A 27,411-nucleotide genomic window follows, 5' to 3' on the forward strand; every position below is an offset into this window, starting at 1 on the left:
AGCCAGCCTCCAGCTGGGGACCGATCACGCTGAGGTTGCAAACGCTTTGCTGTGCAGAAGGGACCTGCCCCCCATGCCACAACTCACCGTGACCAAGGGACTGTTCCCAGAGCACAAGCAAGGAGGCAGACTTGCCACAAAAGGAGGGAGAGGAGCCACAAAACAGGGAGAAAAAGGAATTTCTTTGTCTAGAGGATAGCAATTCTTCCAGTAAAATACCTGAAGCCCTCCTCAGGTGAACAGTGCAGGGACATCAACAAGTTTGTGTGCCCAGGTAAGATCAGTGATATTCAGCTGGCTGCTGCTGGACCGTGTTTCTAATAAAACAGATAAGCAGTGGGTCAGCAGCTCCTACTACCCTTCTCCCCTCGTCTTGTCTCTGTGGGGAGGAGCATCTTTTCCTTATTTTCCTCTACAGAAATAGCTCAGGACTCCACACATCCATGGGCGACTTAGCTCCTAATGCATGGCTCTGGGCTTAGGGGCACCCTGGACAGCCAGAAGCCAAAGGCAGGTCTTGGTTTACTACAACAATCTATTGCAGGGACAACTCTAGTTTTCCAAGTCACATCATTAATATCCTCAGTATTTTCTTCCTCATTGATTTCTTTGGCTTTACTAATTGATCCAGACAGCTTCGGTTGTTGTTCGCTTTGGTTAAGTATCATGACAGCGTTGCTTGACTCACCAAAGAGGTAAAACATGACTGCTTCGGTAAGCAGTGGAGCTCATACTGCTTCCTTGTGAACCAGAGCTAATCATACAGACCACATGCGTCCACGTTGAAAGTTACACTTCACATGCCACCAGAAAGAAGAAGCCAAGCCCAAACAGCTGTGAGCCGTTAACCATGGCCCAGCCTTCCAAGAGCAAGCCACAATGCTCCAAGCTACATAAAATCAAACAACTACAAACTCCATTTGTAATTAAACTTAAAAATGCCTAGGCAAGGCAGTTCTGCTAAGCACCCTTTGTAAATCATAATATCACATTTCTCAGCATCCGTTTGACTTCCCAGAGCATGCAGAGAGTACCCTGTTAACCAAATTAATAGGGGCATATCTCCAATCTTAACTCTCCGGCGGCACAGCCATTCTAGCCACAGCTCTTTACCTGGACCCAGGGAGATCCTTGCTCCACTGACAGCCAAATATCCCATGTTTGACAATCGGGATAATACTCCAGCAATACCCTCATTCAATTCTTCCATTCTTTCTATTACACCAGCAAAAGTTTATCTCTGGATAAACGTTCACTGCTGGACTGCCTCCCTTGAGCTCCAGTGGCATGACTCAGAGACTTCAGAACACAGAAACAAAGAAATGATCCTCTTTCATCACCGCTCTCTTTGTAATGACTTTTTTTGGTGTATAAAAGTTAAAGAGGGACAGATCTAACACCACACAACTTCTATGTGACCAGCACTGCAAAGGTTGGCTGCTGCAGGCGTGGGCGCAGTGCCTGTCCTCTCCAGTGTCACCGGTGTTCAGATGGGATAACCACCATCTAGTGGTACGTGAAGGCCATTTCACCTTCCAGAAACACCGCTTGTTTGGCTTTCCTAATGAGTTTTTTAAAAAATCAAACTGACCCCAGCATCTTCCCCGTCTTTTTCCAGCTTGAGTTCAGACCTGCAGAGCTCCTCACCAAATACAAACCAGGGAAACCACAAAACCAGCTGAAGCTGCTGAAAAGCAAATGGGTCTATGAATGAAATAACTAATGACAGATGTAAGCTTAAAGGCATGGGAAATTTCTACTCTACTGTATGACTTTCAGCGTAAGTAAGTAATTTTTCAAAAAAGGTATACCAATACGTATTCCCTAACTGGAGCCACGATGGTAGTAGGCTGCCATGAGATAATCTCCAGTGGCCCTCTAATGTATAGAGCCCTCCAAAGGAAATGAGTGGTTGTCTGCAGTTTGAGAAGTCCATCCACCTTGCTAAAAAACAGGTCTAATATTAAGAACACTGAAGATTAATGGCCAAATACATCATTAAGTAGCAAGCTAGACCGATATTGCTGCTGACAGCAGTATATTCATTTCTACCTCCTTCTCAGCAGCTAAATTAAAGGCTGCTGCCCAAGAAGAAGAAGAACACAGAGAGACATAGCTCATCAGTTTTTGCATGTGCTTCTGTATTGCGCCTGCAAAAATGGAACTTTCCCAAAAAATTAGTGCCAAGTCCTTCTCAAACACACTGCTAATCTGTAGGTGCAACTAATTTACCTTCACATACTAATTGGGTGTTTCTTTCAGCAAATGGCCAATTACATGCCTAATAAGCCATTTCTGGATACAAAAATCTAATTTGTGTGCACAATCATGCTAACTATGAACCAAAATTAGGCGTTGGGTTTTGCAAGTCTTCTCCTTGTTACCAGCATAGCCCGCTTTTGATCTAACAAAAGCATCAGAAGCTGTGATGCTCTTTAAGCGCTCATTTGATGTAACTAGCCCAGATCAGGTGTAATTTCATACCCAAACACTTGCTAATGTTTACACAACAAGTGTTTTCCTTCATTTTTTAATACTCAAGTCTTTTATGGCTAACATGCACTTGGCTGAAGAGCTTGAGACAACACCTGTTTCTCCATGTTTTTCTACTGAGCTTCTGAGAAGTGTCTGCCGATGTCCACCAAGCAGACCTCTGCCAGCAGGAAGTGTATCAGGAAAACACTGAATGTTTGCAATAGTACCTGCTCTGGTTTGATGGGCTCAGTTGTTGTGAAAATGTCAGAATAATGTTGCCTCTCGAAGACTCGATCCAATACTTCTAGCTGCTGCTGGGTGAAAAGGTCTCCTCGCATCTGTTTCCGAAGAAAATCTCTGCCTGGGAGAGAATGGCCATTTGGTACTGGAGATTCCTGAATACCTTTCAAAGAGGAGAGAAAAGACAGAGAATAAGTAGGTATCGCAATGATGAGACCTACGGAGGAGTCCCTCCTTTTGTCCCTTGCACAGACGTGGATATCAGTGTGGTGACACCATGAGGACTCTTTGACAGGAGGTTACGAGCAAGACACGTATTGCCAGAAGATGCACTGACCAGTCTTCCATTACACCCAACCCTCAACACATTTTACCATCAATGATTTCACACATCATTTAAAGGTAGGACAAAGGATAATGGTCACATCTTTGCTCGCATCACTTTTACCGCACCACCTGAGAACCTGTCTGGTTCACGGCCTGGATGCAGGAGGACACGGGCGGACAAGTACACCACCTGATGCTACAGTCCCAGCCAGCTCGCGTCAGCTCCAGCAGACCCGCCTCGCCAGCCACCGCCCCCTGCGGTACCTCAAGCCTTGCTCAGCTCCATCCCGTGCCGAGCTACGGCGTGCTCACGTCGGGAAGCAGGGACTCTCTGTCCAGCACCACCTCCCGCTGCAGCAGCTGCCCAGACAACCTCCAAACACAGGCACTGCCTGCGCCTTGCTGCGGCGGGACGTCCCTGGGGCGCCGCGTTGCCACTGCAGCACCCTCTGCAAGGCCCGATGCCACGCGCTCTCCTGGCACTGCAGTTTCACTTTGTACTCGTTAAGCTTATTGGCATGATGAAAGCCTGGGCTCCAAGGCACGCTCTTCTCTCTCCCCCCTCGTTGGCAGAGATTTTTAGCAGAAGTCATAAGTGGCTGCCCATGGCTGAAAAGCCATGAGACAAGTTTGAGAAATGTTTAGATTGGCAGTTCGAAAAGACTCTTGCAATACAGGGGCTTGTTTCAATTTGCTTTTTGCAGATTCACAGTGGTTTTCTGCTTTTCCTTCACCTGTCAGTGCTAGAAATGTATCTTTTAAGCACTGAAAGCTGAGGTCTGCAGTATTCCCAGGACTCCAGGAGGTGGAACTCCAAGAACAACAGTAAATATCGGATTTCTTCTCCAGATGGCAACACTGCACTAGACCGAGGGAGGAAACATTTTAAAAATAGAATCTTGCTGCCAAGATAGTTTTGAGGAGCGGAATTCAAATGCATCCTTAACAACAAGATTTTCACGAGTGTTGCAGTGGCTTACTGTCCAAGTAGTCTGCGGAGGAACAACATCACTCAGACCTCTGGTAGATTCTGCATCAAGTTTTTTGACAGCAAGGATCAGAGGCGATCTGCGCGAAGACACCTTGCTGCTGTAGACACCGGTTTTGTCCCCAGACATGTGCCGGCCATCAGTAACATGGGTGATGCCCGGTGGACGTGATTTTTCACAAAGCACTATTGATTTGAGATCACCCTTCAGCACAGCTGGATTTTCCAGAAAATGCTGTGTATCCAGAAAAGCAGGCTGCTTTAAGACAGCTCTCTCAAACTGGGGGACCAACACACGGAAACACTTTTTCAACCTAGGTCACCCTCTGTAACAAACTGCTTACACTCAACAGGCATTTGATGTTGGCAATTAATGCTGGAAACTTCCTTCTAAATTTTAGTTCAGCAAGTTAGGCAACAACAGCTTTATATTTACCTGTTAGACAAAGCCATGCAACTTAAATCAAGAGTAGACAATGTTGGCTTTTGTAAAGTGCAAGGATCAGTTTATCCCACACAGGAAAAACACCCTCAACCTCTCCTCTGAATAGAAAGTCTAAGCATGTGTACAGCGCTGTGAAAAGATACAAAGGGATATGAGAGCAGTGTATCTTTAAATCTTTTTTTTTTTTTTTTTTTTTTTACTATTCTAAATCAAATAATATCTAATAGACCTAGTGCTGGGTTTAGTCAACCATGGCTTATAAAATTAAAATTCTGGTTGCTAGCTGCATGGTAGCAAAAGGCCGGGGAGACCCTGCCTCTGGAGCATGGAAACGCTGGCTTTAAATTTCAGGTTAAACTAATGTTATTCACAATTTGGCATCAAAGTTAAAGCTTTATGCAGTTTTGGTCTAAAGGGGGTGATGAAAGGGAGTGAAATGATCCAAGCTGTGGTATGACCTGGAAAATGTTCTTGGCAACGCCAGTACAGTTTGTGCGTTGTTTACACACGCGGAGATCAGGTCTATAATGAGACCCCATCGTATTTAGATACGGAGCAGCCGACTTGCGTTCCACCGGCATCACTTGTATTACGGAGTGCAGCTCCGGATTTTTTAGGGGTGAATAAGTCGGAAAAGAGGAGCCAGACGAAGGCGAAGCCTGGGGACAGACGCCGGGGCCGGGCTGGGGGCAACCCTGTGCCGGGAGCCGGGTGCCTGCCGGACCCGGCGCAGGACAGGCACGGGCAGGGGCACCACCGGGTGCCTGCGGCGCCGGCTCAGCCCCGGCCGTCCCCGGCCGCGCTTACCTCCAAGGGACAGCGAGGCAGGGGACCGCCCCGGGCGCCTGCTGCCAAAGCACCCCGAGAAATATGAGGAAGAGGAGGAGATGCCCCTCTGCAATGGAAATCCGCGGACAGACACCGTACCAGAGAGACCTGGGAGCGAGCCAGCAGACGAGGTGCCTTGCCGCACAGCGCTGGGCAAAATGGCAGGGGATGAAATCCCACGGAGATGGTGGTGGGGCTCCGGAGGGGTTTGGTCTCAAGGCCAGGATTTGCTACGGAGCTGGAAGCACCACCTGCACAGCCCCAGAGAGGGCTGCCTCCCCACGCCGCCCGCACGCCTCTGTTCGCTGCGGTCTCCCCACGCCGTCCCAAGGACCTGAGGTGGGATCAGGCTCTGAGCCGTGCTCCCCCGCAGAGCCGGGCTGTGCTGAGATGAAGGGCAAGGCACGCAGCGTTTGCTGCCAGGGAGGGACCTGGGCAGGAATGGGGCAGGGCTGGGACCACAGGCATGGCTGTCACTGCCCAGAAGATCCAGACCCTTGTGAGAGGATCCCGGGAACCGCCCAGACCCGACTCGCCCTCATTATCGCTCCCTCTCCACATCCATGAACGAAGGAATAGCTTGTTCTTTTGCATTGCGCTTCCCAAACTCGGACTAATTGCAGGGAAGTGCTGCGTTTCACTGCGCAAGTAAAGGACTTTCTATACGCTGCACGTGACACCTGAAAGTTCATGAAGGTCTTTGGGATGTGTTTGGCTGTTAGACATTATATAAATGTGAGATAATTACCATTAGCATTATGCATTGTTTGAATACACTAGAATATCTTTGATAATTAAAATACTGTTGGCAGGTCTGAAACACTTTGGGTTATAAATAGGCTCCAGGGAGTGGTAAAAACATTTTTCATACAATCAATGCATCCACCTAGGAGGGTTATGTTTTGTTGACAGTAGCACTACGCGTGTACCTACCTACTCTGCAAAACAATTAGTTCTCAGTCCAGTGGCATATTTCCAGAAATGCTAATGAAGAGCACAGATATAATACTCTCCTTAACGCAAAAGAGGACATTCTTCTCACACAGATGTTTCGTCCCTCATCCCTAGCAGATTACACAGACGGGACAAGATGGTGCTGTTAGAGCACAGCTTTCCGAACTAGCTCGGATGCAACACACCGCCCTGCCAGCACGAGGCCAGAAGCGCCGTGTCTCCGGGGGCTGCGCCGGCAACCGTGCATCCAGATCTGCCCTGACGCCCCGGGGAGAGCCCGTGCCTCCCACTCTGCCGGCACCAAGCCCCAGCACATGCCGGACCTGCTCCGGCTGCCTGCCGCCCGTCTGATCCAAGGACCTCCCAGACATCCAGCCCCGCTCCGGACACCGACTCGGCTCCCCTTAGGTGTGCGCAGCTCGGCGCGTGATCCAGTCTGCAATCTGCAGCTGCAGGGCTTGCCGCGCCGGGCATGTCTTCGCACGGAGCAGAGTCCCGGTGACCCCTCCCTGGTTCCAAACTTACCGGCGGGCACTAGCTAGGCGCAGGAAAAAGCAATCATTTCTCACTCTGAACGGTACGGACACCTGCTTCCCTCTTTGCATCTCACCCAGAAAAATGACCCGTGGTTTCACGACAAAAGCCAGGCACTCTCCTAAAGAGGCTGGCGTGACTTGGACAGCTGAAGGGCAACGTAATGTTAATATTACACACCAGCAAAGATTTCCTGTGGCTAAGCAGAGTCTGAAGAGTCTAGGAAGAGCTAGGCGCAGAACAGATCCACCGCTGAGAAGAGGTACCATGCACGGTGCTGCTGACAAAGGGCTGCCTAAATGGTGTGGCTATCATCCAGAAATACTACGTCTTCAGTAATTAAAAGCAAGTTATTTTCTGGGGACCTAAGCAAATGGCAAGATCAGTTTAAAGAATTTGATAAATTGTGATCTAATTTTTTTTAGCGTACTTTTAAGGTTAAATACTTGTCCAAGACATGTTTTCTGAAGCAGCAGGAGAATATTTGAAATTGCTAAATACACCTAAAACAGATTTTTAGTGATACTCACTATGTAACCCACTTGATTTAAAATAGTGTTTTGCTTATACATTTCTAAAACTATGGGCCAAAACAAGGAGAACAAATGACTCTAGACCCTATCTTCAGAAAACACTAGAGCATGTTTAAAAGCCCTGAAGCTTAGCATTAGAAAAAAGAAAAAGATGAACTCCACCTTGTCTGTTGTAATTCAGAGAGGGACAACAGCACAATTTAATTACTGCGCTGTGAAGTGTCACTGTGACGTAGCATGGGATGGACCCTGCCCTGGTCTAAACGAGTGCAGCTCCAGTAAAGGACCTCAGCCAGGTGACAGCGGCTGAGAAATTGGTGCCATCCACAAACTCCACTGGAATAGTATTTCCAGTGTTACTAACAGTAACGATGTACCATGAAGTGCACACCTCCATGGTACATCTGTCTGATGCGATGCTCTTCTGAAGAAAAAGAGAATCTTTGGGTTTCAGGTTTTCAGGCTGTTTTCTTTTTTTTTTAAACAACGCGGTTTTACAGGGTTAATCAAGGAAGTAAATAGCTAGTACCATGAACAGCCCGTATTCATAAAGGACATGGTACTGTCTCTAATTTGTACTGTCCAACTTCATTACCTGGTATCATACCTAATTACTCCACCTTATAGGGAAATGGAGGCTAATTAGGAAGGATGTTATTCACCACATTTAAAACATTATGAAGCAAATGAAATATTACCAGGAGGCAAAAAGGTGATTTGTTTCCTTGTAGCATGCCTGTAAATTAGTCCAGAGAAGATAAAGACTTTGTTTAATTACCATTTGGAAGGCTTTGTTTAAAACGTAAACTGAATTTTCATGCCACCTTCTCGGGATTGTGTGCATTTGGCAGCCAGCAGCCTCATGCTCTTCCCAATAAAGCGTTAGTTTCCGGACCGCATACACGGTGAGAGATCTTTGCATTTACACTATTTGAGTTTTCTAAGCACTGTTATTTATTTTTTCAAAGGAAAGTATCACTAAAAAGAAGCTTTATATTTTGAAGTGTATATAGCTGATCATCGCGCAAATATTTTCAAGAGAAATCACTATATTTCACGAAGATGGGTATGGGTTTTGCTGTAGATCAAAGTGAGAAAGAGGGGAAAAAAAAGATAAATCATCAGAGATCCAAAAATACTTTTCATTTGGAGAAGATATCAGGCCATTTCGATGGCACTGATAGAGTCTCTGCTCTGTCTCCATTACCCACTGAAGGCAGCCGGAGTCAGGAGCTGACTACGCTAGATTATATTCCCTATAAGATGGTCACCAATATATATATATATGATCTTCAACCTCTATTGATTGACCAATTTCACAAGCAAAGACTGGTGAAATGAAGCTGAAATGAACATCATGCTTTAACTCATTGAACCCATCAGGCCTGAGTTAATCTCACTGCCCACTGTCTCTGATAGAATTCAATTGATCAATCATGTTTCGGTGATAGTACCATTTCAGTGGCTTATTGCTTCTTCATTTCAAGGCTTGACCTGTTAGATATACTTGGACCAGCTCTGCTCCTCCTAGAGACACAGAGACCAGCATCTGCCGATGGCAGCGCCTGGTCCTGCTTCCGCGCTCGGAAAAACTCGGGGGGGCGGGTTTGCTGAACACTCCCACCTTTGCATTCTGCTTTTATGGGTATTTTACCGATGTCGCGGTCAGGACGGGTGTCAGGACACGAGGAGCCCCCTGCCCTCCGGTCGGCGCCTGCCACCTCCCACCCCACACCGTCCCCTGCTTGCACAAGCAGGGAAAACACGGGCTTTGTGCTCCAGCCGCCGGGTACGGCACAAGCTGCAAACCGGCCTCTGTGCACGCACGTTTCCCTGGGGGATGGCCCTGGCCGGACACTGCCCAGCACATCTGCAGACCCTGCAGCCACAGAGCTGGCCGGGGGGTCCTCACATCTGCAGCTAGTGCTGGGTGGCAGGGGGTCTTCAGCCACGTCCCACCTGTCGTTTAAATCCACGGCCAGCCTGAGCACGCCCCGCTTGCCCCCAGCCTCCCCGCCGTCCTGCCCTTTGCTCCTGCACAGTCACCCAGGGCTGCTGGAGCCAGGGGCCGTGCAGGCTCTGCTGCCGCCTTGGTCCCAGCTGCCCGCACCCCAGCCGGCAGCAAGGGGGGGTCCCCGGCTCTGGGCAGGGTGCCTTCACCTCGCGCATGGTCTTGTGAACCAGGCTGCATCTCCCTGGCTCGCAGCGGCGAACCCTCAGCATGCGGCACCGCTCCCAGCAGCACCCCTCTGCTGTGCGGAGCGCGTCTGGCAGGCGGCTCCCGGTGCCCGTACACCCAGTGCTGTGCTTGCACCGGCTCCGGGAAATGGAAGAAGTCAGATGGAAGTATCTGAGCTGCGTCGTTGGCCTGCCAGTGCTGCTCTTCCTAAAATCCTCAGCAGCGCGGCGATTAGCACTTTTATCATCAACCAGCCGCCTCTGGTCTTTCGCTGAGAAGTGATGGAGCTCCTCTACTCTGTGAGAACATTTGTCTCTGCTCTGGAGGACAGCTGGAGGTCCTCCCTGATGTACGAGCTGCAGCCATGCTGTATACCCACAAGATGTGCGAGCCAGAGCCCGTACACCCGTGAGGCGCCACCCCGCAGCGTTGTTGCACACCCAGGGTGCAACTCCATAGCTGCAAAGCTGCACCACCAAGCTGGTTACGGGCATCACCGAAAAAGGGGGGGTTAGTTAACAGAACAGATTTCCCATGAGATTACAGGTCATCTCCTCCTACAGTGATTTTAATCCCGCAGTAGCCACACAAACATTTTGTTACGTATCTCCTAGTTTGCGCTAGGAAAGCCCTGCAGTCTCCCCCGTCCCACACTTCCCACTGGAGAGGTCACCGAGGACGTGGTGGGACCCTGCACCTCAGCAGCCCTAATGCTCGTGAACCTCAGACATCCTATACATCTGAACAAACACTTGTGCAAATAGTGCCACTGAGTGGAGCTGCTTTGCTTGTGCACCTGCAAGGGCTGTCAGCAGGACGGACTTTGCTCACGCTGCAAGCTTTGCACGCGCAGGACGCAGCCCCGTCACTGCTGCCCACCGCACCGCTGCAGGCAGGCTGACGGTGCCCGCGGGCCGAAGGGCTTCCAGCCGGGTCAGAGCGAGCCTTGCCGTGCCGCTCCCCGGCGAGCTGCCGACCGAGCTGGGGCAGGCCTGGGATTGCTCTGCTGCCCGGCGCCAGCAGCGAGGGCTGTGGAGGCGGAGGGGAGCCAGGCGCCCTGGGGCTCCCCGGACCATCCCTGCAACGCTGCGGGGCAGCGGCAAAGCTCACCGCACGGACGTGCCCACCCCAGCGGGGGTCTCGGCGCGTGGGAGACAGCGATCTGCTGAGCAGCACGGGTTGTCGTCCAGACCATCCCAGGGCTGTGAGCCGTCAGCCTCCACGCAGCACCCTCGAGGAGCCACAGCCATGCCCACGGCCACTGGCCCCACCACGGGGCAGAGCCCATCTGAGGACGGCGGCTCGAGGGAGTGATGGAGCTGCTGCGGGTTTTGTGACTGCTCTTGTGATGCGGTTTTACGTTTACAAATCAGCAAAAATGATGTCGGTGGTGCCTCCCCCCTCCTCGATGGGGAATTCAGAAGCGCAGAGGTTAAAAGGAAGAGGCTGAGCAGGATGGGGCAGATGCCCCGACACACGGCGGGCACAGGCAATCCCCCCGCAGCTCCCGGGGCCTCGGACCAGCCCCCAGCGCAGCAGGACCCCTCGGCCAGCTGCAGCATAACGTAGGAATGGGCTTATAGTTCTATGACTTCTATAATATTTAAGGGGAGATATAACTGCAGTAACTATATATATAAAATAAGTCATGACAAGTTTATTAACAAATGATTGCAAGAAACTGACTCTTCCTAATCCATTTTTGCAAGCTGTGTTCAGCAGCGAGCTGCGGAGATGTGCACTTTATGTCATGTACTCCCAGCTCAAAGTGCATTTTTAAATGGCTGTTATAAGCCCATTCAAGCAATTTTAACATAGTTTATACCTACTTCCATACCATGCTATAACACATCCTTTCATCATTTCTTTAAAAAAATCATTTCTGGGTATGCTTGGGTGACACAGAGTAGAGTACGTTGGAGATGAACTTGTACTCTGTGTATCTTTGGAAATGCCAGATTGGCCTCTGCTTATGACCAACTGGGAGACTATTTACAGCTCTGGAAAAAACTGGGAGACCGAAATCTGACAGCCGAAGTAAAAAGCAGTGGCAGGACATGCAAACGTGGCCCAACGGGGTCTGTGCAAAGAGGAGTGACCACTCAGTACAATAACTCTGGGGTATCTGTCATCCTGGTGGAGCAAAACGCGGCGGACACCGGAGCAGAAAACGGACCCGCGGGAGCCAGCAGGGAGTTTGCACGCCACGAGCAGCTGGCATGGCACACCCTGCAACAGCTACAGCCTGCATGGACCTGAGGGAGACTGCCAAACTTCTGCCCTCCCCAGGAACTGACATTTGGTGAGAAAAATACAGGCTATTCAACTGTCGTCAGTCAAAGCTAACCTTTCCATGCAAGCTTAAAACAGCAAAGCAAAATTTCCACCTAACACCTTGAATTCTCTGCCAAGCACTCTCTGGGAAACTTACCTGGAGAAAATAAAAGCGGTGAAGAGCTCACCCGCATCCCACCCACTTGATGAGCTGAACTTAGAAGCACCAGGAGCACTGCTGCGTCCCAGCAGGCTGACTGCTGGCAAACCCCAGACAAGCTCTCCCCGGGGAGGAAAGCCTTCGTCCACTGCGTTGCCAAAGACCTTGGCAAAGCTAAAAAGCGCAGAGGCCTCCCAGGCAGTGATGCTACTCCTCCTAAAATGCAAATTCCTAGCAAAACGTTCAAACAGTACCACCAACCTGTGACAAGGCTGGATTTACTACATGCAAAGGAGAGAGAGAGACCGCTGGCTCGCTCCACCAGCAGCGTGGCTGCAACCTGCAGACAGATGCTGTGCACCCTCCAACAAGTGGAAGGTGTCCATCCACGCTTGCTGTCCGATTTTCCACAAACAGCACTCACAAAAAGCTGTTAATAGCCGCAGACGTTTCTTGTGCATAAATTAAATAAAGACTTATTTTTACAAAATCAAAAACTGTGGTCTCAAGCCTGCAAATGTGCATGCTTACAATGACGCAAAGAAAAGTCTCAGCTGAATTTAGCATAATGGCTTACAGGCATAAACCAAAACACAGGAATAAAGCACCGTTACAAAATATAATATAATATGCACCTACAGATTTTTACAAGTTACACAAAGTGCAAGTTTAACGGTATTTTTATATATTCTATCCACATGAATTAGTCAGGAGAAATTTTCTTTTAAAGATCCTCCACAGGTGTGTAATGTGGGTTTTTATGCCTCAAAAGTTTCCGTTTACTTCTTACGTCCAGGAGCTGCATCTGTGCATCCATCTTCCTTCAGATGCCCTTTCTGTCTGCCTGAACGCAGGTGCGCTCTCCCGCACCGGCTGCAAGCCGTAGGCGTCCCCAGGCCTGGGTCCGCTGCGCCGTTTCACGCTTAAACAGCACCCGGCACAGAGGCCAGGACGCGGGTGCTGCCGGGCAGGCTGCCGTTACTGCTGGCTGTGCCACGTCCATCTCCTCGACTCAGCAACACCAGCGAGCACGGCGTTGCCCCGTGCTCTGTTCTCCTCCGAGCGGAGGTGGACAGTGGAGAAGGTCCATCAAACCAGCTCCTCAAGGAGAGATGCCGAGGTGGTTTCTGGATCCCTCTGAAGTCGGCTGCTGCCGTTAGCCAGAGGCGGGAGCGCGGAGCGCGGGTGGTGAGACCGTGCCCGATCCGCGCCCGTGAGCGGTTCCCCCAGGGCACCCACCACTGCGGCACTCGTGATGTGGTTCGCTGCTTGCAGCGTGGTCTGGCAGGTCCCACAGCCAGGGAGGTCTCCCACCAGAGCCCTGGGGACAGCGCTGACCAGAGGTCCTCCCAGCTGCAACTCACCCTGCGCGGGGAAGCCTCTGGCGTCCCCCAGCTCCAGCACCCTCCTCCAGAAGGGAGGGCACAACACTGCTGCCACCACCCCAGCTCTCACAGCTGCCATTTGGGAGATGCTGTCTGCCCGCACGGGAGATCCTGTGAATGAACAGGGTGTGCGGAGCAAAATCCCGTGCACCAATGCCCACAGGTCTCAGCTCTGGTGTGAACGGGCATGCGCACGCGTGCTCCGCGCTGCAGACAGCGACGTGCCGACTTCAGCAGCCCTCAGCACCCTCCTTTGCTCCTGCGACGCCATACCAGTCAAAGGGGGACAGGTCTCAAACAGGAAGTTCGGCCACTACCATTTCTGACGCCCAGCTAATTTCATGCTGAGGAGGAGGAGAAGAAGGAAGAGGAAGAGGAAGAGGAGGAGGAGGAGGAGGAGGCACATGGGGAGCAGCCCGCAGCCGCAGGCAGGCATGGGGAGACCCTTTCATGGCAGCATTGGCACTCGGCTGTCTTTTGCAGGTTGCTGGGGCATGAGTCCATGTTGGAGTCCCTAGCAGACTCAGGGACTCGGTTTCGCCCTGCTCATGTGCCAAGCCAAGCCCAGCTCCAGCCCGGAGGGTCCCCGTCCGGCACGGTGGCACGGCTGGAGGCAGGTGGGGGGGAGAGGTGCTCGCAGCATGTGCAAGGGCATGGAGAGTTGTCACATTGGTTGGTTTAACTGCAGAGGGAGTTAAACATCACGTTTGTTTTGATTATTGCTATTTTGGCTTTCTAAATGCATTCATGCTTCCACACTCTTGGCTTTTTTAAAACTGCAGAACGGAAGATGACGAAAAGCGTGCATTGGTACACATACACTTGAGGTGGTTGGTCTTCTGGTTCTCATCTTGGGAGGCAGCCAAGGAACATTTGTCGCTGCTCTGGTTGTCCCGGCTTACTCCCCAGTTGGCTGCAATGGAGTGAGCATTGCCACTTCGGACCCCAGCCCCCAAGTCCTTCAGTTTAAAGCCCACCTCACCACGTTGGGCAGCCGCTCTCCATAACCTTTGAGAAGTTGTGGAGATCGGGGGACATCCCAGAAGACTGGAAGAAGGCTAATGTCACCCCCATCTACGAGAAGGGCTTAAAGGAGGATTGAGGAAATTATAGGCTCATCAGTCATACTTCAGTCCCTGGGAAAGTTGTGGAATGAATTCTCCTGGGGGCTATCACAAGTCAAATGAAGCACATGATCGAGAAAAGCCAGCACGGATTCACCAAGGGCAAATTATGCTTGACACTCCTGATCGCCTTCTATGACAAAGTAACCTGCTTGGTTGATGTGGGGCGAGTGGTGGCCGTTGTCTACCTGGATTCTCCAAGGCTTTCGATACAGTTTCCTGCAGCTTCCTCCTGGAATAACTGATGCATTCTGGTGTAGACAAGTGGGTGGGGAAGTGGCTGACAGGCCGCACGCAGAGGGAGGAGGTAAATAGCTCCTTTTCAAACTGGCAACCTAGCACAAGTGGGGTCTCCCAGGTATCGATATTGGGCCCAATGCTGTTTAATATCTTCATAAGTGATCTTGATGATGGGATCAAGTGTACCCTGATGAAGTTTGACAAAGATACCAAACTGAGTGCGGAAGCGGACGCTTTGGAGGGGAGAGCCACCCTGCAGGAAGACCTGGATAGGCTGGAAGAGTGGGCTGACAAGAACCTTATGAAGTTCAACAAGGACAAGTGTAGGGTCTTGCACCTGGGAAAACATAATCCAGGAGTACAGCACAGGCTGGGATCTATCCAGCTGGGGACCAGCTGTGGAAAGGGACCCTGGACGGTGGAGAACAAGCTCGATATGAGTGAACAGTGCGCTGCTGCGGCAAAGAAAGCAAACTGGATGCTGGGCTGCATTAACAAGGGCATCGCCAGCGGAGATAAAAAAGTCATTGTCCCACTCCACCCGGCGCTTGTCAGGCCACACCTGCAATACTGTGTTCAGTTTTGGTCCCCGCTACGCAAAAAAGCTGTGGACAGGCTGGGGAGGGTGCAGAGAAGGGCCACGAAGATGAGCCAAGGACTGGGAAGCCCGCCACGTGAGGAAAGGCTGGGAGAACTGGGTTTGTTCAGCATTGAGAAAAGCAGGCTTAGGGGAGACCTTATCACCGTGTTCCGGCATTTAAAGGGTGGCTACAGAGAAGATGGAGACTCCCTTTTTACAAGAAGTCACATGAAAAAGAGGAGGGGTAACGGGTACAAGTTACCCCTGGGGAGATTCCAACTGGACACAAGACAAAATTTTTCACGGTGAGAACAATCCGCCACTGGAATAATCTCCCCAGGGAAGCGGTGGATTCCCCAACATGGGACACTTTTAAGATTCGGCTGGACAGGGTGCTGGGCCATCTTGTCTAGACCATGCTTTTGCCAAGGCAGGTTGGACCAGATGATCCTCGAGGTCCCTTCCAGCCTGGTGCTCTACGATTCTATGAAAAAGGCAGTCGGTGACCCAACGAAAATGATGTCTCACTGTATATGCTTGTATTTCATGGTTCTGCCTTAAATGTTCTGATGCACTGGACACGGAACAAAATTAATCAGCCAAGATTTTACTTTTAAGGAAGGAAAAACAGCGTAGCTCTTTGCTAATTACCGTAATTAATTAATGTCATCTATTAATTATTTATCCTGCAGTAAACTCAGCAATCTACAGTACAACTCCCTTGACACTGTGCTTATCACACGGGTGCCCTTACTAAGCAAGTATGGGAGAATCTCACTGCACGTATTCCTGTTATTTCGAAGCCTGCTTTCATTCAGAGGGAGGTCGAGCGGGTCACTTTTTGGGCTGCATCATGGGAATTCTACCAACCACGTCTCAAGCGGGCGAGCCTGCTCCCGCAGCTTCACTTGAGGCAGACAGGCCAGGAACAGCCCCACCGCAGCAGCGGCTGAGGCTGCCCTCTCGCCCACGGCCCACGGCCTTCCTAATGGAGGCACTCCCACCTAATGGGACAACTCCTCCTGGAAAAATAAAAACTAAAATATATAGCTATACGTATACATATGACTAGAGCTGGGCAATTAGGTTTTGAAGACTGCTGTATCCGAATGTTCCCTCTCTGCTCCCAACAGCCAGCTGTGGGCAAGCCGACGCTTCCTACGAATCCGTAACGGTGGCCTGCGAGCGAACGCCCGGCGTGGCAGACGCAGGTCTCGCCTCTCTGGGTTTGCTCGGTGCTGCAGCAGCCAAGGGCAGGGGATGCGATTCTGACTGCGGTGCAAACCTGCAGCAATGGGGAAATTTGTGAGACTTTTTCTTCTAAAGGAAAGCACTGATTGACTGAAACTGAATCTTGATCACAAGTGGGGATCATTTCTGAAGAACTGCGTGACACAAAGCCCTACTGGGGAAAATCCTGAACGTGTCGAGAGAGCCCATCCGGAGACTTTCAAATGAAAGTTATTTTAACTTTCCAGTTCAACATAATTTTGGTGTTTATATATAAAGTAATCAGCTTATATAGAATCACAGAATCACAGAATCACCGAGGCTCGAAAAGACCCTTAAGATCATCAAGTCCAACCGTTAACCCAGCACTGCCAAGCCCACCACTACACCACGTCCCTAAGCACCTCATCCAAACGTCTTTTAAATACCTCCAGGGATGGTGAGGACTCCACCGCTTCCCTGGGCAGCCTGTTCCAATGCTTGATAACCCTTTTGGTGAAGAAATTCTTCCTAATATCCAATCTAAACCTCCCCTGGCGCAACTTGAGGCCATTTCCTCTCGTCCTATCATCTATCTATGTATCTATATCTATATCTGTCTATCTATCTATCTATCTATATCTATCTATCTATATACATGTAGAAGTTTTAAAAAGTAAATAAGCCTTCAGTCCTCACAACTGACCAAGCCTGGGCACCAGCCCCTCCTCGCCCGCCATGTGCTCCCATTTCGGAAGCATCCTCTGCCCCTGGTGGGTCTCGCTCCCGTCCGTCAGACTTTCTTGTAGTTTACTGCACTGCTGTCCGTGCCGGGGGCTCAGCGTGCCACGTGCAGCGCAGGACGCTTTCTGAGGCATTCTCCTCGCTGCTAGTGCAAATGTAACCCAAGAGACTGCACGGCCACTCTGCACAACCGCAGCAACAGAAGACGTATTTAAAAAGTATCAGTGTTTTAGGTGCAAGCCAACTCTTCAAATTATTTTCTATGACTTGTGCAAGGCGTGACTATTCTTCATTGTAGCTTTTGTCTAAAAATGCTTTGCAAACAAAAAATAAAAGTTTTTAGGGGGAGTTGGCAGGCTTTTTAAGATAAATTAGTTTCAGGTAATCAAAAAAATGAAAGTATCTCCAACTTTGTACTCTGTGATGAACAACAAATAGTTAAATAAAAGACAAGCATTCTTTCTTTAAAAAGATTTACAGAATCTCTAGGAGGGGTTCAATCTAATTTTTCATGGTTTTACTTCCCCAACTCTCTTCTTTCCTTTATCCCCTTTAGGAAGAAAGGAAGCACACTCAGGATGCACGCTGCCTAAAATTTTTCTTCCTTACATACATACACGTGTGTATACATGAACATTTACACGTAGCCACGGGTTCTCCACAAGGCGTGCTCTGCAAAGCCACGACCACCTTCCCACACCCGAGCTAAAGGTAGTGCCAACAAGACGAAACCATGCACAGTTCACAAAAATGACTGTTTTGCACCACTCTGCTTCTGGGTGAAATCTCTGAAAGAGACTGTTTTTTAGAAAAAGAAAAGAAAGGAAGAAAACTTGTAAGGTGCGAAGCTAACTCTGCTGCCGTTGCACAGCAGGCACAGGGGCAGTGGCCAGGGGTGGGTGCAAAGCAGGCGGGATCGGGCAGCGAGGCCGTTACCCCCGCCCGGTGGGAAATGAGGGGTCCCCCCCCCAGCACACCAGCGCCCATTGCTGTTTGCCCTCTCCCCGAAGACGGTGTGGGCAGCTCTGCCCATAGCTGCAGACGGGCCAGCGACCCGGGGTCTGCTCCGCCACCGCCGCTGGGATGACCCGGGAGCGCGCTGCTGGCACCCCGCGCCCGGCATCGTGCTCTCGCTGCCCGCCCGGGCCAGCCGAGCCCCGCAAGTGCCGCCGGCTCCTGTCCGCCATCGCACCCCGCGCCCGACCCTCGGGAAGGCTCCGACACCTCCCCGCGCCACCGGGACGTGGGCACAGTCGTTGCCGTAACACACGCAATTGTTCTCAGCGGTGCTCCAGCAAATAAAGCCATTAATTACGGTCTCTCCGTCAGCCACCATTGGCTGGAGCGGCAATCAACGCGCAACCCCTCACTGCCTGCTCTTGGGGAGCAGAGACAGGTGCCATAAAAATGATCCGCAGCCCGCGCGGAGCCCCGCCAGCGCGGCGGCAGCAGGCTGTGCCCAGGAACGGCCGCCACGCTGCTTCGACACGCAACGCCGTATTTATTTGGCCTGCTGCAGCCGTGGGGGAAGGCATCCCATTAGGCGATTATTTTTATCTTATAACGTCAATTTACTTATACTGATTGGCTTCCTGCCGCCAAATATCAATTAAATTGCAAATGCCTGCTGAAGCTTATTTTCTCTCTCTTTCTCTTTCCTCCCATTTCCCTTCCTTCTTTCCCTCTCCCCTTCTTTTTCTTAAAGAGAGAGAGAGAGAGAACCCCATGTTCGAACATAATTTAATTTATTTCCCTTTCCATATCTCAAAGGAAAATCTATATCTCCCCCTGGAAGGCCATTTGCCCTCTGTTATTGGGAGCTGAGGTATCACAGCACTGGGCAATTTGTTTCAACCGACTATCGGCAGCCCATCAGGACTCCTCAGGACCTCTGCTATCTCAATGCAATCGTATCTGGTACTGACATTTATGATTTGTTTTTAAGAGCTGCCAGCACCCGCCAGACGGCCGGGTTTCGGTTCTCCCACGGTGGGCCCACCCCATTCCCTCCCGCAGTAGCTGCCTCCTCTCCCGCGATGCTCATCAGCTGCTGGCGGAGATCTCCACTCGTCCCGCTGCCAGAGACCCTCGTTATCTGGGGCTGCTGCCCCCGCGCAGCTGTATTTCAGAGGGCGGTGGGGTGGGCAGAGCTGCTGGAGGTGATAAGCTCTTCCCGTGACAAACAGCGGCGTGAGCGGGCTCTGACACGTGGCGATCGAGCGCAGGGAGCAGGAGCCCGTGTGGCGGCCGCAGGTGGGCTCTGGCGACGGGGACGGGGACGGGGCTGCATCTGCGCACGCTCACCGCCCCTTCCCCACCACGGCAGCGCTCGGTCTCCTCTCACCTGGAGAAAGGCCTGGCCAAGGCACAGCGCCTGCTGGTGCCTACGTACCAAAGCAGCATGCCAGACACCTTCCCCTTGCTGCTGCCGCCTTCCAGAACCGGTGGTGACTGCCAGCACGAGACCCCTAAACATCCCACTTCACAAGCAAACTAACGCCCCACCGCAGTGTCCTGCTGCAGAGACAAGTCCTCTGCCTGCGCCGGCAGCGAGAGGGAAAGGGGATGGGACCAAGTCACGCTGGCGGGGCTGGAGGGCTGGCAGATGAGCACCAGCAGTAAACACGAATGTCCCTGGCGGCCAGAGGTCAACGTGGGACCAGCGGTGGGATCTGCAGGGTGGCCAGGAAGGTAAAGCGGAGCACGAGTGCAATCAGAATGGACAGGCGAACGCTAATCAGCGATGAGGAGGTGAAGTCCCTCAGATGCAGGGTGTACCCGACCCACGGGAACCGGGCAGGACCAAACCGCCCCTGCCCTGTCCACGCTGCCTTCAGCTTCCCACAGAGCGCGCGGGATCACCCAGGGAAAAGCAGGGGAGAGCAAAAGCCCGTGAAAACAGCCCAACAAAACCAGTTACAACCTCTCTGGACGCAGAGCCCTTACTCGTGCATCTGCATCGCTCCTGTGTCGTGTACACACACTCGGTCCATGAGTGGGGGGGACGTGGGGCACACAGAGGTACGACGTCAGAACAAACACGTCCCCACGCACGCACATTCCTCCAGCTGAGCACGACACCCAGCAAAAGGGAACGGATCGTATCAACCTGAAAACAGACATAGCTTCGCCTGTCAGGCCACCGAGTGTCTCTTGTGCGAGGACGTGTCAGCGAGGACGCCCTTCCTGCGAGCGGGCACGAGAGATTCAGAGCTGGCTGCCTCGGACGACAGCTGCTCCGAGGGCAGGACGGGCTCCCGGGGACACGGTGCGGGGAGCTGGCACGGCGCTGCGACCACGAGGGCGGCCCTGCACTGGGTCTCCGCCAGCCTGACTCCAAGCCTTGGCTCTTCCACAGTGCCGCTGGCCGCCTGTAGCAAGACTTTTCCAGCCCCTGGTGCCTCAGTTTCCCCACTGGTGAAGTGAGGACACGAACCAAACACGCTGCAATGTAGCAAAGATCTCCTGTCTGCAAAGTCCTACCCGTTATCAAGTCTCTGTAAGGCATCCAAAAATCCTTTGGCACTTCAGAAAAACACAGGTGTGTTTACTCTGGGCTGGCCAGCTACTAGGGCAACTGTCACGGTGTTTGCCGTTATCTCCACAACAAGGTTTCAGGCAGAAGCTGTACGAGTTTAGCTAAGGCTGGTTTAGAAATCTGGGCCCATGTATTTGTATGATTCATTCAGAAAGCAAGAGAACGAGCTACGAGGAACGCACCCGTCTATGTATACATACCTAGATCTATCTGTACGCATATATACACACATATACTATATGTATACACATGCATAGTGACCATCTATATTCCATCTGTCCATCCATATAGCTATTCCCTATGTAGAGGTGCTCATAAAAAAATATCAAGGGTAATAAGAAAGACCTCTGCACCCTTTGCAATGGTGATTATTGACTGGTTCATTCAGTGCCTGATGGAGATAGCGTGATTGCCTGGGATGTACCTTGCAGGTTTCTAAACAGAAGGCTCCAGAATCAATTTTGTGGTAACTGGTTAGATGTGACCAGCTTACAAACTCAGCATGGGCGTCAGGAAGCAAATTCAAGCAGCACCATTACTTTTTTTTAAATATCAGAGGTGAGGAAAGCCTCCCGGCTGGGAGAGCCACAGGACAGCACAGAGATTAACGATTTGGGCTCGTTTTCGTCTCCAAGGTGACAAACGGGTGCACAGCAGGCGTGGTGCTACGGCTGGTGGTGCAAGGCGATGCTGAAGCTCGCAGCTTGCACAGGAAGATTTGTGTCTTTCCTGAAGCGAGGACGGCGCTGGGAGCCTCAGCGGAGTGGGACTGGTTTGGCCGGCGATCACCACTTCCACCGCTGTCCGAGGGACCTGCTGGCCACGGTGGCAATGTGCAGAGAGCACCCCCGGCCCGTGCCCGCACCCCTGCGGGTCTGCCCAGCTTCCCCTGTCCCCGCTGCCGCCACGCCAGCTCCCCCCACAGCACCGCAGTCCCCGCTTTGCAGGGGGAAACGCTGCTCTGCAGGAGAGGGCCCGGGCGCGGGACGGAAGACGTGAGCATCTCGGGAAGCTCGGTGAGAACTCAGTGCTGGTGGCCACCGCTGGCCAGGGGCTCCCGCCCCAGCAGCGGTCAGGGGACCCGCATGTGGATACCCCGCTGCCAAACAAATTTTCCGCTCACAGAGTGGTGAAGTGGCACCAGTTTCCAACTCCAGAGCCAAGACGCCGACTCAACGGCTCCATCTCCATCCACGGCATCCTAGGAGGGACTGTACCCGGGAACTTGCCCTGGCTGTCATGAGGCTCTGGAAGGGTGACCTGGCAAACGGGAACAAGGCCAAGAGGTCCGAGGGGTTTACGCTGATTTCACGTGCCAGACACTAACTTCTGCGGGAACCACGGACAGATTTCTCTGCATCCCCATACACTGACCTCCCTCTTTAAAGTAAACTGACCCACTAAGCTGCTGTGGCGATCAAACCATTAGGAACCCAATACCTCTGCAACAAGGACCACGTGGGTGTAAGAGATGGAGAATGGGTAAACTGAAGAGTTTCGCAAATTCAAAACTCAGAGCCACACACCTAAACAGTTCCAAAAAAAAATTCCTTGACTCAGGCACGTCTATAATTATGTTCCTCCCGTCCTGGTCCACCCGCGCCAGGCCTTGGCCACTCTCCCCTTTGCCAGCCACCGCCATGATGGATGGGGACTGCTCTTTGTCCCCCCGACTGGGGCTAGGCAGGAGAAGACAGGCTCTGCTGTGTCACAAAACCTCGCTCTTCCAGAAATGCCACCTCCTGCGTCCTCGTGCCTGGGAGGAAACTGGGGCAAGAATGGGGAGAGAATGGCCGGGTGCCAGTTCTCGGGGAAGCAATTGGAAATCCGAGGAATCAGAGAAGGAAAAACCCGCTACATGACTATTTCTTATTAGTCGACTTATGGAATAAAAAGTCAGGCACTGTCAAGCATGAAATCTTATTGGGACAATAGAGATGGAATTGCCACTGCTGACAGTAATGTTTACAAGGGCATCATGTGTCGATGCTGCACAGCATGAAACCGGCAGCCCCGTCTAGCTCTGTGAATTGTAACAAGAGACAAAATGTCCCATTTGGGACAGGTAGGAATTGTACCACCAAAAATAACCGCTCAGGTGTAAAATCCATTACAGGCAGACGGGAGGAGACGCAGAGGAGCCCCGTTGACACGGCAGGAGGCTCTTGAGCTCTCTCCAACCACAGGAGCCAGCGAACACGGTCTCTGAGCGGGGAGACAACGCGCGCTGGTTTGGGAGCTTCGCTTCGCCTCCAGCCGAGGACAGGCCGAGCAGAGGGAGCAGGAACGCGCCCACCCCACTTTGCTAGGGTCCGACCCCACACCAGTGGGCATCGCTGAAGGCTTTCCAGTTAACAGGCGAGGTACCGCACCAGCTGCCTGCGCTCAGGCATGCGCCTTGAGCCTTATATCAGACCGTGAAGAAATCAGCACCATATCTGAAGGATCTGAATTTTTTTAAAAGCCTCCACCACAAAATCTGTCCAACTCAAAGGAACCGCATTCAGGGCGGCCAGGCAGCTGCAGCCCGCCATGCCCTACGACAACTCCTCATTATGAGACCTTCCAAAGAACGATCTGACATGCAAGTGGCCCAGAGACAGCAGCTACAGAAAATTATATTGCAAGGAAAGTGAAACCAGAAGAAATACCTGGACCACAAAGTCCAACAGTAATTGCTCAGAATTATAAGCGGGGGGCTGAAGCGTGTTTAGTCAATACAAGACGTTCTGGTTTCTTCACCTGAAATGCTCAGTCCCCACAAAGCCTTCGATGTGCGCACTTGTGCAGCAGCTGTCTCGCAGCTTCTCCCTTGGGGCTGTGCCTTCTCTCTCTCATGACGCACCGAAACAGGCGAAGAGGAGACGCACCGCGGCCATCAGAAGTGATGGGGTGGAGGCGAAAGCCCTTTCACAGCAGCTCCCGCAGGGCAACGCACCAGGCAAAATCCAGTGTCTGACCAGTTACTGCCACAACAAGGCAAAACTAAGCTCTGCCCTGTGAGTAAAATTGTTCTTTCAGAGGTCTCCTCACTGCAAGTTTGCTTTTTAGATTGCATTCTTCACTTTTTTGACTAAAAGGTGATGTGATTTGTGTAAAGCATCTGAAAGAAGCACCTTCCCTCAGTGACGGCACCGTTCCCACAAGAAAAGCATCCCTACAGCACTTGGCCTGCATCCCTGACATTCAGAACTGCAAGAGACGTCTTTTCTCTGGCTCTGCACCTATTTGCAAGATGTTAGAGTCCCACAATGACGGGGCTGCAGAAGGTTTCTGAAAACAAAGTGCTGGCAACAGCCACACATTCTTACCCAGCCTGTGACTAAAGAAATTCAGAGAGCTGCAGATGCAGCCTTCAGATGTTCCACTGCTTCAGCACCACGGTACACAGCTACAGGGATGCTGTTTTATGAAGATGGAGCGTCCATGTGATCAGAAAGCCATCGCGTTTCGCCGATGTTAGTCCCTGACAGATTTCCAATACCCTGACCTCCGCTGTAGACATCTCTTTTGCCATGCTACAAATCAGCCAGATCAGGGCCCAGTGACAGATTTTAACTGGATTTCCCTCCAACACGGGGTCTGGAGAGGCACCTTAGCTAAAGATCCGTGGATTCCAATCTCCACCTCTAACATGGAACTGCTGCAGCAAAGGAAAATCAGTCTCCTGCTAGAGCCATAACCTTAAATTAATTACCATAAGTATACGGTAATTACAAATATCTCTCAGCAGATTCTCAGAGGAGATAAAACATGGGAAAACTCCACACTCAAATTTTCGAGGCATCTGCCAGAAGAAAAGACATAGGTTGCTTTCAGAAGTCCAAGCACTTCGACTGCTCTTCCCATCTCTGAAGTCACGGGCATCGTTATGTGGATGGTCGCTGTCCCAGAAGCAAGAACACACAAAAATGAGGAAGCACTGCGCAGGCACCTCCATGTACACACCAGTGTCCACAGCTGAGGTTCATGAAGGAAATAAACAGAGAAAGCAAAGGCCATGGCTCTGAACCCGACTCCAGGGAAAAGCTTTTGCAAAGTTGCTCCAGAGCTATCGGTGGGGCGCGTCAGCACGAGTGCTGTGCTCACCCCGTCACGGCAGGAGAGCTGGAGCTCAGGGACCACCTGGGACAACTGCCCAGAGGCACAGGCAGAAAAAGAAGCCTAGCTGAATATGAAGTGGGGAAACAAGTTAAAATTCATCTTCTTGTGGAAGTTCAGCAAAACATCAGTGGAATACTTAATCTATCAGACACATACATGTTATTAGGGCAGGCAGGGCCACTGTATCTCTGGATTTTCCCAACTATGTCTTCTTCTGCCATCTGAAAAGTCTGCTCAAGCAAAAAAAGAACAAAGAGAGGGATGTGGCTATCTCTGCAGCACATCTGGATGTCCTGCCCTCTGCTCAAAGCTCCTGCTGATTGCTGATGATGGCTGCGGCGGCACTGCCTGGGCTGCTGGAGGTCTGGGACCCCAGGCAGCCGCTGGGCATGCACAGGCTGCCCACACCTCGGGACGCGCAGGGCATGCACAAAGCCCGAGCACCGGAGGCTGACGGCACGTGCACGTGCCCTGCTCACGCCGGCTGCACTGGAGCCACCGCACACGTGCTGCAAAACGCATCTTCCCCTATTTCCACCCGCAGTTCCATGGCACAAGCAGCCCTGCCCCAGGGTTTTGTGCTCGGGCACGGTGCACAGCGAGTAAACCGCTGTCCTTTCTAAGTACTACAGCTCTCTCCAGGCTTTCCCGTATCGTGGTCGCTACGCCATGACAGATCTGTAAAGGTGGTCTTCTTGACTTAGGAACATGCAGACAATATAGACATCCTGCGGGTACGAGTCCAATACTTCTGCAAACTCAGTACGACCAGCCATTCACGCAATTATTTAAAAACCACACAAAGTGCAAAATGCAGACACCAAGCCTGGTGCAAATAATCCCACAGCCTGTGCCACGTTTCGTTCCAACGTCTGTTGAATAACGGGATAGATTTGTAAATAATGGGACTATTCCACAAATGCTAGGAGAGGGCAAAATTGGCAGGATTCAGTCAATACTGCACAACTACCTCTAGCAGTAAATAACGCTCAGTGCAAAGAGTACGCATAAAGGCCATGACAGACAAAAACTGAACTGGAGAAATCTTCTGGTCTCAGGACACCCCAGTTTTCTGCATCTCACTGATTTTGTGCTGTCTGCTTAGCAGGAGCTTCCCGATTAGCAACAACAGCAATTACAGCTTAAAATATTAACTCTGGCTCTTTCCAAAGCACCAACAAAAAAGTGGTTTTCCACTATCATTCAGGATTTCAGGAGTTTGTCATTTCAGCCAAGAAAATAATTTTTACTTTAAAATCCCAGTAAGCTCGAATCAAATCTTGCACCAGCTGCAACAGAAGCAGATTTCAGTCCTAGTGATAATCCTGGTACTAGCAATGCATTTTGTGCAACCATGGAGAAGGCAGCTAACCTGCCATTACCCGCGGGAGAATCCGGTTTACTCTTCCCCCAGGAAGCAGAGCAGACTCGGAAGGCGGGACGGAGACCCTGGCTGACCCGTGCCGCGGCACGGGCAGTCGCCCCGGCGTGCAGAGTGAGCACGGGACGAGGCGAGGGGAAAGCCGTTACCGTTTCCGGGGGGCGCAGAGGAAGCCTGACACAGAAATACGTGATACTTGGAGAGTTCCTGCTGCCGCCGAAGTGCCGAATCATTTTCTTAATGCTCTGGCATTGGACCTTTTATGTGGGAATAGCCCCTGTGTCTCCCCAAGCACCGTCTCCAACTGGCCAAATCTCTCTCTTCCAGGGTAAATGCGCGCTGAGCTGGCCGCAGCTCCCCAGAGCTCCCCTTACACGCTTGAAATTGAAGCATTTATTTTAACAGCGCGGACGTATTCTGACAGACCCGAGCGACGTGGATCTACACACGGGGAAAAAAGGGGAAAGTCCAGCATCGCACATCGCAACACAAAGTGTGCAACCCTCCTCTCGCTCAAGTGCGTAATTTGAAAGTCACAAAAATAACCGGCACACCGGCAAAAACCCAGATAACAATCTTTTCTGTTCTTGGTTTTGTTCTCCAGTCCTCTCAAAGATCACTATCATCATTTACGATGTGGAAAGGTAATTGTGAAAGTCTGTGAATAAAATAATATATCCATCCTAAAGCAAAACTTTTACCACCTCTCTCTGTATATGTATGTAGGTGATAGAGACATTAGAGGTATGTACATACATGCTCTGTATAGATACATATGTACATACACGCACTGCAACTGCACCTCAGTATTTCCTCCTCTCTGGATGCCACCAATTTCTCAATAAAATCAGAATAATTCATCTTGCTCATGACCTTTCTATTTTATTTTATATTAGCATTTATAACAAACATCCATCAACATTGACAAGTCCTGCTTTCCCACCAAACTGCTTTTTCTTTGGAAAATGCATTCTTGCAAAAGAATCCTGGCCAGCCCCGGTACTGGCGCAGTCAGGACGATCTGACAAGACGTCTGCCCCTAAACTGGATTTTAGCTAAACCTATATGAAGAGGTTATTCCTTGAAAAGCATCTAGCACTCGACAGCTCCTGATGAGAACAGCTGGAGCTACAGCAGGGCTGTAAGGAGTGGTGGAAGTCTGGGCTTTT

The 27,411-nt window shown here is 51.2% G+C and overlaps 1 protein-coding gene across 7 annotated transcripts in view; it reads right to left on the bottom strand.

Moving 5' to 3' along the window:
- Nucleotides 1–27,411, bottom strand: part of PAX5 (paired box 5) — a 139,737-nt gene that overhangs the window by 85,052 nt on the left and 27,274 nt on the right. For all 7 annotated transcript variants that reach the window (XM_072859404.1, XM_072859403.1, XM_072859401.1 and 4 more), the window contains one exon: nucleotides 2,703–2,878. In XM_072859404.1, the coding sequence (XP_072715505.1) occupies nucleotides 2,703–2,878 (176 nt within the window). The remainder of the gene's footprint in view (nucleotides 1–2,702; nucleotides 2,879–27,411) is intronic.

The sequence above is a fragment of the Ciconia boyciana genome, chromosome 4, assembly GCF_034638445.1.
Source record: "Ciconia boyciana chromosome 4, ASM3463844v1, whole genome shotgun sequence".
NCBI classification, from domain to species: Eukaryota; Metazoa; Chordata; class Aves; order Ciconiiformes; family Ciconiidae; genus Ciconia; species Ciconia boyciana.